This window comes from Urocampus carinirostris, chromosome 16 (genome assembly GCF_059441175.1).
Source record: "Urocampus carinirostris isolate Australia breed hairy pipefish chromosome 16, RoL_Ucar_1.0, whole genome shotgun sequence".
NCBI classification, from domain to species: Eukaryota; Metazoa; Chordata; class Actinopteri; order Syngnathiformes; family Syngnathidae; genus Urocampus; species Urocampus carinirostris.
Window position 1 is genome coordinate 13,983,700 of NC_142364.1, and position 17,559 is coordinate 14,001,258.

The 17,559-nt window shown below is 42.0% G+C and overlaps 1 protein-coding gene across 2 annotated transcripts in view; it reads right to left on the reverse strand.

Moving 5' to 3' along the window:
• Positions 1-17,559, reverse strand: part of fibcd1b (fibrinogen C domain containing 1b) — a 250,454-nt gene that overhangs the window by 131,229 nt on the left and 101,666 nt on the right. For both annotated transcript variants that reach the window (XM_088356031.1, XM_088356030.1), the window contains one exon: positions 5,671-6,150. In XM_088356031.1, the coding sequence (XP_088212157.1) occupies positions 5,671-6,150 (480 nt within the window). The remainder of the gene's footprint in view (positions 1-5,670; positions 6,151-17,559) is intronic.

A 17,559-nucleotide genomic window follows, 5' to 3' on the forward strand; every position in this document is an offset into this window, starting at 1 on the left:
TTGATCTCCGGCAAAACTAACATCAAATGCAACAGAAAGAAAATGAAAATAAATCCAAACAGCTTGCCAACATCATTTTTGTCGTTCCATGTGTTCCGTAACTCCCCAAGCCTGCACAACATTTAGTAATTCTATTCATATTTAGTTTATTTGTCTTTTATTAGCATACTTGGTATTGGAGTAATCCAAAAGTAATTGAAAGTCATCAAGTTAAAGTAACCCTACCCAACCCTGTTGATCCTGACCTCAAACATTTTATGTTTCTGTCCTTTCCAGCTGTCTAGCCCCCTTTCATGGTTTTTTATTTTCTTCACGCATACGTTCTTGAGTTTTCCCTTGCCTGCATGCAGGGTCAGATCAGGGGACGTTGTAACTGTGGCATGTGCAGCCCTTTAAGACTTTTTGTGATTAACGGCTATTCAAACAAAAATAATCTGACTTGACTTGTATCAGGAGCCTCACCTGGAAAGGGATACTTTTACAGTCAAATAGCTTATAGTCCGAAAAAAACAATTTTTTTTTTGATTTTTTTTTTTTCTTTCAAACAGTTTATTTAAAATTTGAAAAAGTATTTATTAGGTCCTGAGAGTAACCCGGCACATTGTGATCAGGTTGTCATGGTAGCCAGCAAACAGGGTCTTTCCATCAGCAGACCAGGCCAGGGAGGTGCAGTAGTGGGTCAGGGTTGTTCACATCAGGATAAAGGGGTACCCCACCTTTTTTTGTTGGTGAGAACAGTTTAGTCAGTTAGGGACTTGCTGCTTCTGGTGCTCTGGGAGAGAAGTTAGCTAGGCAGTTCAGCTGGTTCCCTTCCTTTACGGTTCACAGATCCCTTAACTACCTTGGTTGTCGAGGCAAAACTAACGACACAACTCTGGACAGCTTTCTACACTTCTAATGGTTCCTGGTACATTGTGGGTTGTGGCTAAGTTGGCTCCACTCCATTACTTGATGTGGTAGGCCCAGTTTTTTTCGGTCTTATTCTCCTCCTGCCCCCTTGGACTGTGCCCTGGAAAATAGTCTTGGCCAATCTTGATGATCTTGTGATATGGCCATACCACTGCAGTTGACTTCTGTGTACAGTTGACAACAGTGTTTCCCAAGTTTTTTGTTGGACATACTTCCACTAGTCCTGATAAATTGTTTCGTTTTTCTTTTTTTTTATTCATGTGACTACCCTTTTGTTACACCGTTACCTTGAGATGACTCAATTCTCTACTCCAGCGCACTAAGGTCCCCATCCTTTTCTGGTTTGTTATTGTTGTTACACTTTACATTGTATCTAGGAAAACCTTGAGCTTACGAGCTGTAAAACTGCTGTCAGGGGAAAACTGTATGCAATACACCCACAAGGTGTACTCGCAGCCTCCAAGCGTGTTCCACAGCTTGATGTTTTGTCCTGTAAGCCAGACACAAGCTGCCTGTTGTTAGCAGAGAAAGCCACGCTCACTGTGGTGTAGCCGCCTGTGAGATCCGGCAGTCGGAGGGTGCAATCCCAAGCTCCAGAAAGCACAAATTGTCCGTCGGATGAGATGCCCACATCACTCATAAAGTGAGAGTTGCCCTTTTCGCAGAATTGAGTATTGCCATAGATGTTTTTTATCAAGGGTTAGCTTTTTATGATGGTCTCTTGGACGCCAAAGTAATCCATCCATCCATTTTCTGCCCTTGCTCAGCCTTACCTGTGGGGGTGCTGGAGCCCATCCCAGCAGTCTTCTGGCAGTTGGCAGGGGGATATCCCGAACTGGTTGCCAGAGAGTCGCAGGGTACACAGGGACAGAAACCCCCCCTTGCTCACTCATACCTAAGGGCAATTTGGACTCGCCAATCAAGTTGACATGCAAGTTTTTGGAATGTGGGAGGAAACCGGAATGCCTGGAGGAAACCCACGAAGGCACAGGAAAAACATGAAACCTTTGCAAGAGAATTGAACCCTGGACCTCTGCACCATCTGCTGTTCGCCAAAAGAATCATGAAGGATTTTAAGGCGTAGTGGCGATTTGGGTGACCTATCTGTTGTGCTCATCATCAGCTTGGTCAATTTGGCATCGATTAGTGATGCCTTTTACGAGCATGGATCTGGATTTTCGGAAGCCCAAGTTGGCCTGGGTCCTCATTCTATCTGGGCACCACTTTTGATTTATTTTACAGTGCTCCTCCACCATTTGTCATGATGTTTGTGAATGTTTGTGAAAAATCTATTCCCTGTGTGTGTTTTATTTGAGTGCAATCATGTTGAAGAAAGCGAAAGTCTGGGCGGTCCAAAGGGGGCTCTTTACAACACACGGGCGGGCCATTGCCGAGGGCTGGCACGGCGAATGCCGTGCGTCACTGTCCGAATCGCAATCCCGGCCACAGGTGGCCCATCGATCACCTGCGGCCGGGCTCCGAGTGCTCGGCGCCGCCGAGGCGACATCAATCGATGGGGAGAGTCTGAGCATAGCAACGCCTTTCGAGGATTTTTGGAGCTATTTTTGCTCAGACTATGGGTTATACAAAGACTATGGGGCATATATGGCTCTTTTCATGAGTACATATGGCTCCGAAATAAAATATAAGTATTGCAAAACTCTCTGTCAAGTGATTTCATCCAGATTTTGGTCCATATAAAGCAACTTAATGCAGAAGTTCGATAAGAAACCATTTAAACTGATAAATAAAAACGCTGGCAAACAACTTTGATTGGGTGAGCAATACCGGTGGGCGGATCCATGCACACAGCGCATGGCACTTAGTCTCTTTCGCTCAGTGCAGTCTACACCCAAAGTGAATATGACGATATGCTTATTGTTTGCAGTAATTTGTGACATTTTTACAAAAGAACTTTGCATGCACATTGTTTTGAAACCGTTATTAGGGACAAATTTCATGGAAAAAAATGCCTCAACACTCTTAACTGAAGGTGGAAGACAAATTGTAAATGGAGAATTTACATTGTTTTGGGACACAGGATTTGACATTATTATCATTTCATACATTTTATTAAATCATCAAATGACAAGGGTGAAACAAAATGTGCTGAAGAATTAGCTTTTGTCTAGAGAGCGTGTTTGGCAGTTTTTGCAATTTTGTCTGAAAATATATGATGTGGCTTTCTCAATTTATTTTTAAAAAATGTTTTGCTTTTATGGCTCTTTGGGTCAAAAAGGTTCCTGACCCCTGCATTACAGCAAAATGTTTTATTTTCAGAAGGAGCCCCATCAAAATAACAAACCAGATCTCCTAATTCTTCAGAACATTTTATTTCACTGTGTGATGTTTGACGATTTCATAGAATATACGGAATAATGCCTCAACCCATATCAAACAAATACCACACTTAAAAAAATTGCCCCACCGCAGTTATTTAAAACGTTGAGGTTGAATTGAGCAGCGTTTTTGTTGTGACTAATGGTCTCAAAATAAGATGCCAGGTTCTTACATTAAAAAGTGTCATTAGTAGTGCAAACAAGAAGGATCCAGGATTATCTACCTTCAATTGTGGGACATGGTTGCAGTTCTAGCCTTATATATATATATATACCACAGCCATATCCCCCTAGTGGGAGGTGGCTAGAGTAATTTCTGACTCTTTTTGGGAAATTGATTCAGAGGAGGGGATTCCCAGCCCCTCGCTCAACCCAACTGGGGTGTTAGGAGTCATTAGGTGACCAAACCCCCCAATTCCAACCCCTAATGCTGAACGCCAAGCAGGGAGGCAATGAGTAACAATGTTGTAAGTCTTAGGTATGACTCGGCCGAGGCTTGAACCAGCGACCTCGCAGTCTCGGAGCGGGCGCCCTACCATCTAGGCTCCCGAGCTGGCGAGCTTGCATAATCATCATAATCATCTTACTTCCATTCAGTTTTATACATACCTTATTTTTTTGCCCCAACTACACTTGAACAAAAATAACCAGGAAATGGTAGATGGTAGACTTTACACTTGAATGCTTATTCTGATGCATCTCATTGGCTAAGCACATGGAAAAAATCGTTTTGACATTTCTTCTCACCAGCTTAAAGGTAATAAAGGGCTACAGCGTACCTGTCACTAGCACTTGCACACCTGGCCTAAATGTATTTATGCAGTGAATTTAACCTCTGAGCCAGATGTACTTGTGAAAACTGACACACTTGGATCGGCAGCCATACTGTACGTTACCGAACCCTACAGTAACAAGAAAACGAAAGCCAACAGCAGGGCAAAATCTAGAAATCGTAATCATGATTCTTTGTAACAACTGATCTCAATTAAAACTTTAGACCAGTCTTCTGTGATTTTGGTCATCAAAACACTCAAATTAATTGTTTCTGACCTCCTAAAAATCTGATTTAAAGAAGCCAGCTCATCAGTAAACCTGGTAGAAACCTGATAACAGTGAGGTGAGGAGCAACTTCCTCATGGAAATACGAAATGAAATACCGTAAATTCCGGACTATAAGCCGCTATTTTTTTCTCAAACGTTCAACCCTGCGGCTTATTCAGTGATGCGGGCAATTCATGTAATTTTTCTAAAAGCCGCCAGTAATTCTTACATGTGCGGTATGTTTTCTTTAACAGATCCGTCTACTGTGTTGCGAGCGTGTTGCTAGTAGCGTTTTGCTACCCTTTACAGGCACGGTTTGGGATGAAAGTTATAATATTATTATTAAAGCTTTGAAAACTCTTCGGTGTACCGTCTTTCTTTGTAAATATGTGTAACCCATGTATAATATGTATTTGCAACTGTATATTTTTGTAATGTATTTATTTTAGAGACTTATTCTGATGTTTTCCACGGGCGAATAAGAAAGAAGGGGCGGAGCAAACGCGGGCTGACGGGAAGTGGAGTAAAGGTGAGACGTGTTTGTGGTCGCGGCTGACAACAGTGGATATACATTTTCCCCACCCTTATCTTTGGAAATATACTTTTTTTTCCTTGGATTATTTTCAACGGGATCCGGACTCTGCAGGTCTGCATCAAACTTCAACTACCGGTATCATTTTCTGTTCATTTTGCCGGCTGTAGTATTTGGACTGTGTAGTTTATATTTAGTTACAATCGCGGGACTCAAAGTCGGGTTTGGGTTAATTTTGTGATTGTGTTGCATGTTTTAATGTGGGCGCATGCGGCTTATATACAGGTGCGGCTTGTGTAAGTACAAAAGCGGTGGGTGTGGCTTATAAACAGGTGCGCTCTATAGTCCGGAATTTACGGTACCTGAAAAACACATTTATTCAGTGATATTGTTATTTATCATTTAACCTTGTAATTTTCAGGTTTCAATTTTCAAAATCACTGTCTGATAACGATCCTAATTTTAGAAATAAGATATGTTGGAGGATGGAAAAATGTAAATCCTGCAGGACTCTCAAATTCCATGAGAGGGTGCCAACCGGGGGGAGTGGCGGAACTATGCACACTTGCGTCCAATCTCAGACCACCTGGCACTCATCATCATCGCCTTTACATTGACTGCGCCAGACAGCATAAACTGTCGGGTCATTGCCATTGTTACGCTTACGAGTTTGTTTCTTATTTCTTGTTTTGACATTTTGTTGGTTTGTTACTTTATACATGTTTTTCTTTTTTTTTTTAGTTACTTTTTTTATTTTTAGCATGCCGGCTTTGTTTCCTGCTTCCCTGCATGGGTCCACCACCGTTTCATAACAATAATCCCCCAATAGATCAAGTCACGTCTTTGTACCTGTATGAGGCGCGCTTGCTCTGATTGTAGAGTGTTGAGGTCCTGGCCCAAGCTTCCTTGCCCCCGGCGCAGGGACTCATAGTCCATCTTCAGTTGTCCGGCATGAGCAGACAGCTTTGCCACTTCCTCCGCCAGGCTAACAAGCAACGCACGGTCTTGGCCCTTGACCGACTTGAGGTCCGAGTCGTGGTCCGTGAGCGAGTGCAGCAGCGAGGTCTGCACTCCCTCCAGGCGCAGGAAGTTGCTGCTGTAGTCGGGGCAGTTGGGGTCGATGAAGATGTTGACGCGGGATCCATCGCCGCGCTCCACGGTCACCAGAGCGTTGGCCTCGTCCTGGTTGGTGGAAATATGTGGGACACTGTCTGACATAGGGGGCGCTTGGTTGTGGTTCATGAAGAGGATGGTACCCGTCACCGTGACGGCTAGCAGAACGGCCACGAAGAGCAAGATGGTGCAGAGCAGGTAGCTGCAGCTCATTCTCTGTTTGAGGAGAACAGACGAGATAAATTGTAAGGAAACACAAATACCAAAGGCATCCGGGATATGGCGTTCCCGCCTTCCAACGCTTTGAATTTACAGTACAGGAGTCAATGTTGTTAGCCCTTTACAGCATTTCCTTCCTGTACAACAGACAAACTTAGTGGTGTGACTGTGTGAGTTAACATCTCTAAGATGACTGTCTATTATTGGTTAACATCATGTAGATCATGTTATAGTTAATCACTACTTCTTCCAAAATGTATCCGAATTAGAAACTTAACTACTCTGTAGTACAGAGGTCGGGAACCTTTTTGACTCAAAGAGCCATAAAAGCAAAAAATATTAATTTTATTTTGGGAAAGAGCCACACCATATATTATGAGACAAATTTACTAAATTGCTAAACCCGCGCCCCAGACAAAAGCTTAGTCTTCAGCACATTTACTTTTGATGATTTGATAAAAATTATGAAAAGAGAATAATGCCAGAGCCCCTGTCCCAAATTCAACAAACAGACCACTTTAAACTTGTCTCTTTCTTGCAATTACTCAAGATCGGTTAAACTCCTTTTGACCCTTTTTTACATACATATTGGTTTCAAAACCAGATGCAAGCATTTATTTTGTAAAAACGTCACAACATTCTGAGAATAGGGAGCCTTATGTGCTTACCTTTGGCGAGAGATGGGAGGGAATGCTTGTACTTTTTGCATAGCTCCACCCATCCCTCCCACTCACCCAATCAAATGACTAAGTTCTCTTCCGGTGTTTTGGCGTATTTACAGTTCTGTGGATTCATCATAAAGTATCTGAACACTGAACACAGATTATATAGTGAACTTTTAAATAAAGGATTCTTTAGCGTTGTACAGCCAAAACGAGTTTTTTTTCCCCCCTTTTTATGTGTGACACCTTGACTGTAAATTGTAGTGAAAAACGTGCCCTATATATACTGCGAAGTGTTTCCTTTGCATTTAGCTTTGGTTTGGCTTAACGTGTACCTGAATAGCATAGACATTCCCGGTTTTGAAAAAAATGGAGAAATTTTGCATGCAATCAAATTGGTCTCTGAGCCATAGGTACTCATAGAAAGAGCCATATATGGCTCGCGAGCCATAGGTTCCCGACCCCTGCTGTAGTAGAATTAACTAATTACCAGGAAAAGCAACTATTTACGTTCCTCTAAAAGTAAGTTGTTGTATGTCAAATAATTTCCAATTTTCTTTGCAAACGCAAAACTCACTTGTAAAGATGAGAATTCCGATTATTTTAAGAGAACCGGCTTTTTCTGCTCGGCTCACCGAAAAGAGCCAGCTCTTTTGGGTCCCAAACGGCTCTTCAGTTTGTTGTTGTTGCTTTAATCCCTTGTTTAACATTATGCACAGAATCACTTAAAAAGGGGGGAAATTAAAAAAAAAAATACAAAAAGAAAAAAGAGAGTTTCAAATAAAACGTTTGCTTTATTCGGACTTTGAAATCTTCATTGTTTGGAAATTTCGGTCCGTTTGGCAATTTGCATTCTCGGCAGCCAATCAGTAGCCTGCATCGAATAACTTCGTGCTTCCGGACTTTCCCGAGCGTTATTATGTCGGGCATTTGCATATAATATTCCGAAGTAGACAGAGAACACAAGAAAAATGGATAAGTGGTTAAGAATCAAGCCAAAACCTCAGCCCCAGAAGAAATATTCAAAAGAAGCTAACTAAATTTATGACGGTCCAAAACGTAAACGTACATTAAAAGCATCGTTGAAAGAGGAGTTCACGTGGCTTGTAGCAGACGGCGCAACGCAAACATTGCATGAATGAAGATGAGTAAATACAGGCACATACTGATGGCAGATGGAAAACAGCGATGTCATATACATGCAATGAATATTATAAGTAGATTTATGATAAACTTTTAAAGTGGTCTGTTATATATTCTGATTATCAATCCTTAATACTTTACAACAATGTTTTTTTTTCTTTGCGATTAGTTGTCTTATTGTGTTTCAAGTTGGGGAAAAATGGGGCAAGCAACTTTATGGCTGGGCAGGCAACTTTTCAGAGTTGTCTGCCCTGGTTTCCGGTAACTTTTTGTCACGATTTTCAGACACTGCATATATTTAGTACTATTGTTTTATTTTGATGTTTTTATCTGGGTTAAAAGGTGTTTTGAACGCATTATCTTATTACCATAGTTTTCTATTCCCCGCTACAGAGCACCTCCCTTTGCAAGCCCAAACTCAGAACTGATTAATGTCATTTCCCGGGGAAGCTTAGCATCCGATGAAAAAATACCGGGCTCAATTTAGGCCTGTTGTAAGCTGATCAAATTTTAGCCAGGTTTGAGCTACACAACTTGGAATCTAAAGTTGGGGTTCAGGGATTGCCAGGGATTGAACCCTGACGTATGAGTCCTAAATTAGTGGTGCTACCTACATAGCCGTTCCCTTTCCAAACACTTTTCGACAGTTTATGCTCATTAGGGCAAGCAGTAGGTGGGGAACACCTTGGACTGGTTGCCAACCAATTGCAGGGCACACAGGAAGAAACAACTATTTACATCAGTGATGATCATGTTTATATGCAGGCAATGATAGTGTTAGGGTCAGAGGTACTGGAGCAATCTGAATGACTATATGACATTTAAGAGTCAACTGTCTGAATCAGGTTTTTATAATGACAAATGCATGCAGTTTTTCCGCGTGGTTATGTGGTTTCACAAGCATTTAGATTTAAGGAGACGTGTACAGGGGGTCCTTTGCTTCTTTGCGCTTCTGTTATCGCTCGTTCACTGCTTCGCGGATTTTTAATTGAATTGTCCTAGGAGCTGTCATTTACATCACCTTTGTAAACCCCTTGCACTCGGGTTGCCAAAAACATATAATTGACATGTTATGTTCAATAAAGACAAATTGTCATTGATATCAACGTGCATTGTGTTCTGAGCAGACAGCAAACAGGAAATGCTACCAAGGGGAAAGATGGAGGGCTTTGTGTGCTGGGTATGCATAAGTGTCTGTGAGTGAGACTGTTATAGGCTGTCAGTCAAACATCAAGGTAAGGGCGCAAGTTAATGTGTTCACCCAAAACAAACAGGCAAGCATGGTGACAGCTAGCTTTTGGCGGCACGTCACAGTGAAAATAAATGCATCAATCAAGTCAGAAGAGTGCAAAGAAATAGTGATTACTATTGGGTGCTCCGTGGATTGTGATCTTGTCTGAGAAGCGACTGAGGCAGGGTCCAAAGACAAGGCAATAGTGAGGTTGCAGGTCTGACCTACTGCTACAGCTAGGCCTAAACCTGTATTTCACCAACACCAGATCGATTACCCATGGAACGGATGACCTGTGCTACAAAATGTCGAAAACCGCTACATTCGGGACAGTTGCATTAATTATCGTGGCTCAACTTGTTACCGAATGCTAACGTGCAGCTTGCCTGCCATTTCCTAAATTTCTGTCTTGCAATAAATGGACAAGCCCTTCAATTTCATTGTACTTTTGTATAATGACAATAAAGATTATTCATTCAACTGCAATTCTGTGTTTTTATTTTTAGATCAATAGGTGTTATGTTGTTACAGTCTTGTACTCTGGGTCAGCAAGGACTTCATCTTGAGATAAGTTTTACCCATGGGAAGCTTTTATGAAAGTTTGACTTTGGGGATTTTTACTTTTCAAGGGATTATGGTCCCCATTAACCGTGATAACCACTGTATTTTAGGTTCAGATCTTGTCAAGGTTATCAGATGGCAATTGCAGTTTCTTAAATTAGTAAATCAGCCACAGGTTTTGGAATTCCATTCGTACAATTATCATCCCGAAACCTGTATAAAGGACTTTCGTCATTCAAGGGGTTCTAACGTCCGAAAATCCGTCATATTCATCGGAACAGCGTTTTCATTCATACATCGGACATAACGTACACAACGAGCAGGGCAACCTCCGAACTGGGAAAGCAGACGTCTCCTGGAAACCATTAACCGGACCATAAAATGGCCGTCTGTTTGGCCTTTTATGACTCGGCTCTATTTTCTACCAGACAGACGCGAGGCAAGCACGAAGTGGCATTACCGCCGCGTCCGCCGCAATGAATCAGCGCATGATTTCTTATCATGGCTGGAACACGGACTACAATGCCCTGTTTGTTTTATGTGATGCACGTGCAAGCCCGTGTGCGAGACGGCGGGCTTATTAATATGTAAACGAGCCTCCCCGGCGCAGGGCGGCGCGCTAATAGACAGCTAACGGTAAATGCTTTACGACGGGAGAGCTTTATGGTTTCTTTAATGCGGAGAAAATCAATAGGCCGGTGCGGGAAACTAACAAATGAGCCACACAAATTGTACTTATGAAAAGAAATGATCCAAGGTCAGATTCTCGTACACAATCATAGGTAATTATGAGCTCTCATTCACCGACACGCTCATCTCTCATCAGGGTAAGCCCTGCAAATCTTGACGAAATATGGAAACATAAAAAGACAAAAACAAAATAATAGTATGTTTATAGAAAGGTTAAAAACGGTGTCCATAACGTGGCATTTTGTCTCCGCCGCCATCTCCCGGCTTAAAGTCATGATCGCAGCCTCAGTCAGCTCATTCTTCAAATACTAATAAACTATATAGATAGATAGATAGATAGATAGATAGATACTTCATTCATCCCCGTAGGGAAATTCACACTTCCAGCAGTCTACCTTGTTGTTTATTAACAGAATAACATGATGCCCTAGGGGTGCTTGTAGCGGAGTGGATGACGTCCCGCTAGTCCAAAAGTTCGACATCCCTGCGGCAGATGGAAATCTTTTCTTTGTGAAAATCCAGGGATACACCACCTCGTGTTAGCAAGTCCGCCTCTTCTCCGATTCCCCCCGGCTTTCGTGTCTCTGTATAGCGGCGTTGAAGCCGGATAGCTCCGGATGGCTACACGCTAGCGTCCGGAATGCTAAACGTGAGCCACGTTTCCGCAAAACACAGCAACTGCGCTCCCTGTGCGCTTCGATGTTTTCCACCAGCACTCGATGATCTTATTTGGTCGTGAGTTCGCATTTACCATGATTACGGATGGTACCGAAGACTTATAACGCCGCTAGCCGCTTCGCTAGCTCCGGCTCTTCTTCCACGATAGGCCCCTTCATCACGCCGGCATGAGAATTCTTCAGGGCAAGGAGTTGATTCCTTGAATAAACGCATTTTTGTGCGCTAAAACCCATGTCCATAGGATAGAAGTAATGCATAGTGTATTTGTCAAAACGGGAAGAAAAAAACACCGAAGATAGGAGCAGACAATAAAACAATAGGGTAGCTGCTGGAAAAGGCAGCCGCTCGTGGCAGCGTTGCAATGATGTTATGTTATGTATTAATCGTTTGCAGGGTTTAGGTTAGTGTTTGGACTATATTTGAAACAGGCATTTTGTTACTTTTACCATTTTCAGGCTACACTAACAAAAAACCCCGGAAACGACACTTTTCAAACACAACGCAACTGCAACTCCATTTCATACTCACATAATCATAGATAAAAACCCTTGCCTAGAAACTCAAACCTTGAATGAAAACCCCAAATTTAAAATATAAACTGGTTTACAATCCCTAACTTTAAGTTAAACTATTGTGTAACCCGAGTTTTGAAACTATTAAATTCTAAATTGATAGGGCTCACTAGTTTTAAACCTCAATATGAAACCGATGCCCTTGCTTTAGGTAGGTTTAAAATATCTGAAACCTTAAGATTAAACTAAAACTGTACCTAAGTGTTCGGAGCTGGTACTGTATTTACCTCTATAGAGGGCACCAAACTAGGGGTTGTGGCTGGAAAGCACCCACCTACTACACCCGCACCTCGTTTTCGGCACCTTATATTGACCGGCTCCGACAACACAGGCAGTTGGATAATTGCCATTGTCATGATCATATCAAGGTTGTTTCTTATTCAGATAGTTCGCTAGTTATTTTGAGAATACTTTTTAGTTTTTCTTACCTTGTACCTTGGTTTGTTATTAGACAACCATCCTTTTATGGGCACGCCTAACTCATTTCCTGCTTCCCTTCACTTTTCAGAAAATGGGACAAATTTTGGTAGGCTGAAAATGTGTGAAGGCCGACTATTCAGCCTAGCATTCTTTGAACAGTCTTTGATAAATTCACCCACCGTGAAAGGTTTGCAGTGTTTGGCGTTTAGCGTCACGACCTCGTAGCTCACATTTGTAGCTTTTTCATTTGACTCACGGTCAAAAATCACTGCTGTTTCATTAAAACAGCTTCCAGTTGCTTCGCCTTTTCAGAGTGTTTGTTTCCAGTTAGTTAATTGCAATATGCATGTTCTGTCTGGCAGTGCCACTTAATATTATATTCTTTGAAAACAGCCACAATCTCTAGGCAAGTTAAGTAAACACACTTGTTTCAGATTTTGGTGAAAAAATAGAAAAGAAGAATAATTTACTTTTATTCTTTCATTCATTCTTTGTAACCATGCACATAAAACAAAATGTCAATACACCTGACCCGCACAGTTAAACTGTAGCGAGCCGATTCAGCCGCAGCCAAACAGGGCGCAGCCATTTTAGACCCAACTGTTGTGTGGGGAGTCATTAGGTGACCAAACCCCCCAATTCCAACCCTTAATGCCGAGCGCCAAGCAGGGAGGCAATGAGTACCAATGTTGTAAGTCCTAGGTATGACTCGGCCGAGGCTTGGACTAGTGACCTACCAGTCTCGGAGCGGGCGCCCTACGATCAAGGCTACCGATTTTCCAATTTCTACTTGTCCGGGAATGCGGCGGCCCTCACAGTCAACTTTCCTTTTTTTTGTTGCCATGTTAGAAATGGATTGGCCTAAATTACTCACAGAACGCCAAGGGCAAGGTGGCCAAAGGGATACTGCCATCATCTGGTGAAATGGCGATACATTTGTTTTGGTACAAATTGATTTTATACCGCAGTCGACATTACTGGGGCGCACATTACTAGAACCCACGTCAAAATGCTGTTTTAGCTAAACAGCAGCCCTACTTCTGTAATTTCTTAACTTCTTCCGCATCCCACATTTATATCGTCCTCCCTGCTGCAGACGTTAGCAGAGTTTGCATGAGCTTTATTGCCGCCGGGGCCCCGAAACATCAGTGGGGGCCATCAGCAAGGCAACGGTGCAGTAAACATTCATTGCCTGCCTGCTCGCCGGGATGCTACGCTCAAACAGAAAAGATATACAGCAAATCGCATTCTGCTCATAGAGCATGCAGTTGACACTCAACTGCTTGTACACAGTGCGTAAGAAGCTTTGAGCTAATTTGATCACAAGTGAAAGCGGAGATGGAGGATGACTCAGGGGAACTGTGATTGTACTTTCAGTTCTACTGAGTCGGGGTGTCAGGATGTCTTAATCCCAGGGAAAGGAATAGGTAAATTACAGTCCACTTGCACGTACACCTCACTGAACTGGGCCAGGTAGGATAAGGCAATGGTCGCTTTGGCTAAAGGGAGGCCGCGAAACTGAGGTGGAAGGCAAAGAGGCCACAATGGGTTCGACTGCAGTGACAAATAGGCCAGCCACAACTACAACAGCTAGTGCTTGAGTTCTAGTGTGTTAAAAAGGGGAGGGGGGGGGGTGATTTTGAAAGGTTTATTGTTCTATATTCTTTATCAATTATTCATTGTCCGTTATCGGTCAAATCATAATTCGCTACAAAGCCAAGGGGCCGAGACATTTGCTCTCAGCCAAGAGGCCGAGTCAAGGTCCTAGCCACAGAGCCATGCAGCCATCAGTGCGAATGCCCCCTTGCTCCATGGTATCTCCCATAGTGTACAATTTTAGAACCACAGTTTAACAAGATGTCGACGTATGTTCCAGGCAAAAGAAAAAACGTACACTATACATGAATGGATACATATGTGACATTCATTATACAAAGGTCAGTGGTTTACAACTGGTTTGACTTATTACCCACCATTCCACCCACCTGACACGACATGACCAATGTTCCCTGTGATTTTCCACGGGTCTGAGCGTTCACACAAAGTCGGTGAGCAACGCTTGAAACAACAGTGAGCAACCATAATCCCAAGTGTGGGAAGATAATTAATCATCAAACATGTCCAAAACTTGACATCAGTTACATTTTGCTGAGTTTCCGGCAATGCAAAATTATTTTTCTCTTTTGAATGAATTGACTCATGTACTATTGCAAAGGTTGTACGGCCTAAAAACGTCGTTTGTTCTTACAATTCTTTCACAAGATATCCATTTCTTTTTATTTCCTGATATATTTGTCGCATAATATTAACATTTTTGGGGGCTTTTTTCTTTTTGTTCTGTATTTACTTGTTTCCTACATTTCTTTCTTTTCTTTTTTTCTGGCTTTTTTTTCTAAATTGTTCCTTCTTTTTTCTCTTCCTTTTGTTTCTTTTTTCTCAGCTTTTCACTACTTTTTCATTTTGGTATGTTTTTCTTTTTTGTTCTATTTCCCCCCTTCCTTTAAGTCATGTTGTGCATAATTTTACATAATATTTGGTCATGTTGGGATTGAAGAAGCAAAAACAACCTGAAGAGCCGTTTAGGACCCGAAGGAGCCGGTTACTTTTAGTGAGCCGAGCCGAAGAAGCCGGTTCTCTACCAACTTTACTCAACTTCGTTCCACTTCGACTCGACTTCAAAATTCCGCATTTAGGACACAACGTCAGGGGAACCCGTGTATTTTTACCTTCATGCACTGTAACTGACTTGATTCGCTTCTTAATTAGTAATTTTGAGCCCTCATTTTTGTGCGCTGGCTAGATTTTCTTGTGCGCTGAGAATGTGCGAGCAGTGCGCAAGTGCGCACGCGCGCAGCTTAGAGGGAACACTGGCCATGACTTAAATAAAGGGAGCATTTTTACTTCTCAAACGTATCCAATGAGAGGGTTGTGCAGTTTAAAGCATATAGTAGATATTTTTCCAAAATCAAAATGGCCAGTAAAACCAAAACCCTTTCAATTATCGTATATACTTGCATATTAGCCTACAATCCATAGTGACACACTAAAATGCCTTAAACATTCCACATAAAAACAGAATTTGAAAATATTAATAAAGTATGTACCTAAACTTTGATAATTCTTGGTGTATGTAGTTAAGAAAGATTAATATAGTGCTAAAAAGCTAAAAATATAACGTTTTCAAACCATTTGCTGTACCTTCTAGCAGCGCTTCAATGGCAGACACTCGTACACCATTTTTGTATTTTGTAGTTTCCTTCTTCAAGTCAAGTCAAGTCATGTTTATTTGTATAGCCCTTAATCACAAAGAGTCTCAAAGGTCTGCACAGGTTATTACACAGACTATTTTTCCGACTATTTTTCAGACTATTATTACATCATCCCCTGATCTGGAACCAACTTGAGGGCAAGGAAAAACTCAAAAAACCTCAACATGAGGAAAATGAAGAAACAAGTTGTCACTGTTTTCCACTTTTCCTTCCTCTTATCACTAACTTTGTGGTGACCCTTTATTATGAGTAACACAAGGAAATAAAACCAACAAAAATCTAAATAAAATGAGAAGCGGTCCCTCTTAATCGCACCGATGAACTGAACAGGTATAAGATATTGAGCAGGGCATCATCGCCATCTACTGTTAGGAGTGTAGCTGACCCTCTGTTTTTCTTCTTCTTAGCATTATTTTGCCGAGGAAAAGGCCGGTGACCCACAATAAAATGGGTCTGCGACCCATTTTTGGGTCCCGACTGACCAGTTGAGAAACACTGATATAGATGGAAACACTTGTGCCATTTTTGCCGTAAGGCCAGAAAATAAAATGGAAATGTCAACCAAGACACATTAGGCTGCAACACTTATTAAAAATATAACTAGCATCACTGCAACATAGGCAATGAAGACAAAAAGACCAACTTCAAAGATGAATATAAACCCGTGACTTTCACAAGAGTCTCAGACAATGGTAAGTACCAGAGATGTACCAGCACAAAAAGGAATATTTAGTTTTCGGAAGACCACAGGAGATACTGGTAAAAAGGGTTAATCCTATAATAAATATCATTGCCGCAAGAGTGGTGATGATGGCAATAAAGACAATGGAACGAGCACCATGACCACCAACCACAAAGTGATACGAAAATGTACCATTGACTTCCACAAGAGTTTCAGAGTACCAGTGAGTTACCACTACAAGAAGGACTATTAATTTATTATCAAAATAACTATACGACTCACAGACAAGGGTTAAGGACCCTAAGGGTGCTTACCCAGTGTTAATTTTACCTCTGAAAAGTGATGGGTCCCAGGGACTCGCATGCTCAAAAATCTATGGGTCCTAACAGATCTATGGGTTCCCAAAATTCAGTGTTATCGAGGCTGAAATCGTAAATCGGCGACAAATATATAATAAAATTATATAAAATTATTGTTGGTAATGTACCGATTAAAGGAATAACCACAAACCTGTCTTTTTTCATTTTCTCCTTTTATACTTCCTTTTTTTCTTCACTTCTTTATACAACATAATTCGTAATATCAATCATCAAAGCAAGTGAGCCGTTTGAGAGCCGGCTCCTTTTAATGAGTTGAGCCAAAAAAGCCTATTCTCTAAAAAAAAAACAGACTTCCTTTCACTCCACGACGAGATCTCGTTGGCCAAGATCGGCGTGCAGACGAAAACTCGAACCGCGAGACCAAAACGAAAATGCCGGAAAAGTTTGGAGTGCAGTAAATATTTGTTAAAAAAAAGTAATCGGGTAATAAAGACAATATTGTGGCAAAAAGGTTGCGTCCCGGGGATGCACGTTGATTTGAGACTATGCGTCCTCAGCCAAAATGGTGCGTCTAGGACGCAGGGAGGCGGGCAAACGAGAACACTGCTTACCGAAGCCACAAGGACAAGAGGAGACAAGAGGGACATTGGCAAGGAGATGGAGGATGACTGGGACAACTCCCACTTGCACATCCACAACAGTGACCACTAGAGGGCCAATAGCAACTATGGTTCTGAAGAATTTGGTCACAAAATGTTATGACTGAAACAATGGAATTGTTGACAGGCACAACATTGAGACCCTGAAGTGTCATGGCGTATGAGCAAAGACCACTATAGCCTCAAAATAAGCCACGAGACAAAACTGTCTGCTCCAAGACAGCAGTCACTCAAACCAGATCGTTACTGCGTCCTTTTCTTGATCTTACCAAGGAAATGTGAGCCGACGCATGTCAGTGAAGTATATGTGACAGCAAGAGCAGTTACCGTAAATTCCAGACTATAAGCCGCTACTTTTTTCCCAAACGTTCAACCCTGCGGCTTATTCAGTGATGCGGCCAATTTATGTTATTTTTCTAACAGCCGCCAGCGGCGCTCGAGTTCAAGGCACATGACGCAAATTACAAGCTGAACGCAATCGAGCAGTCTGATAAAGAAGGAAACAGAGCTACTGCACGC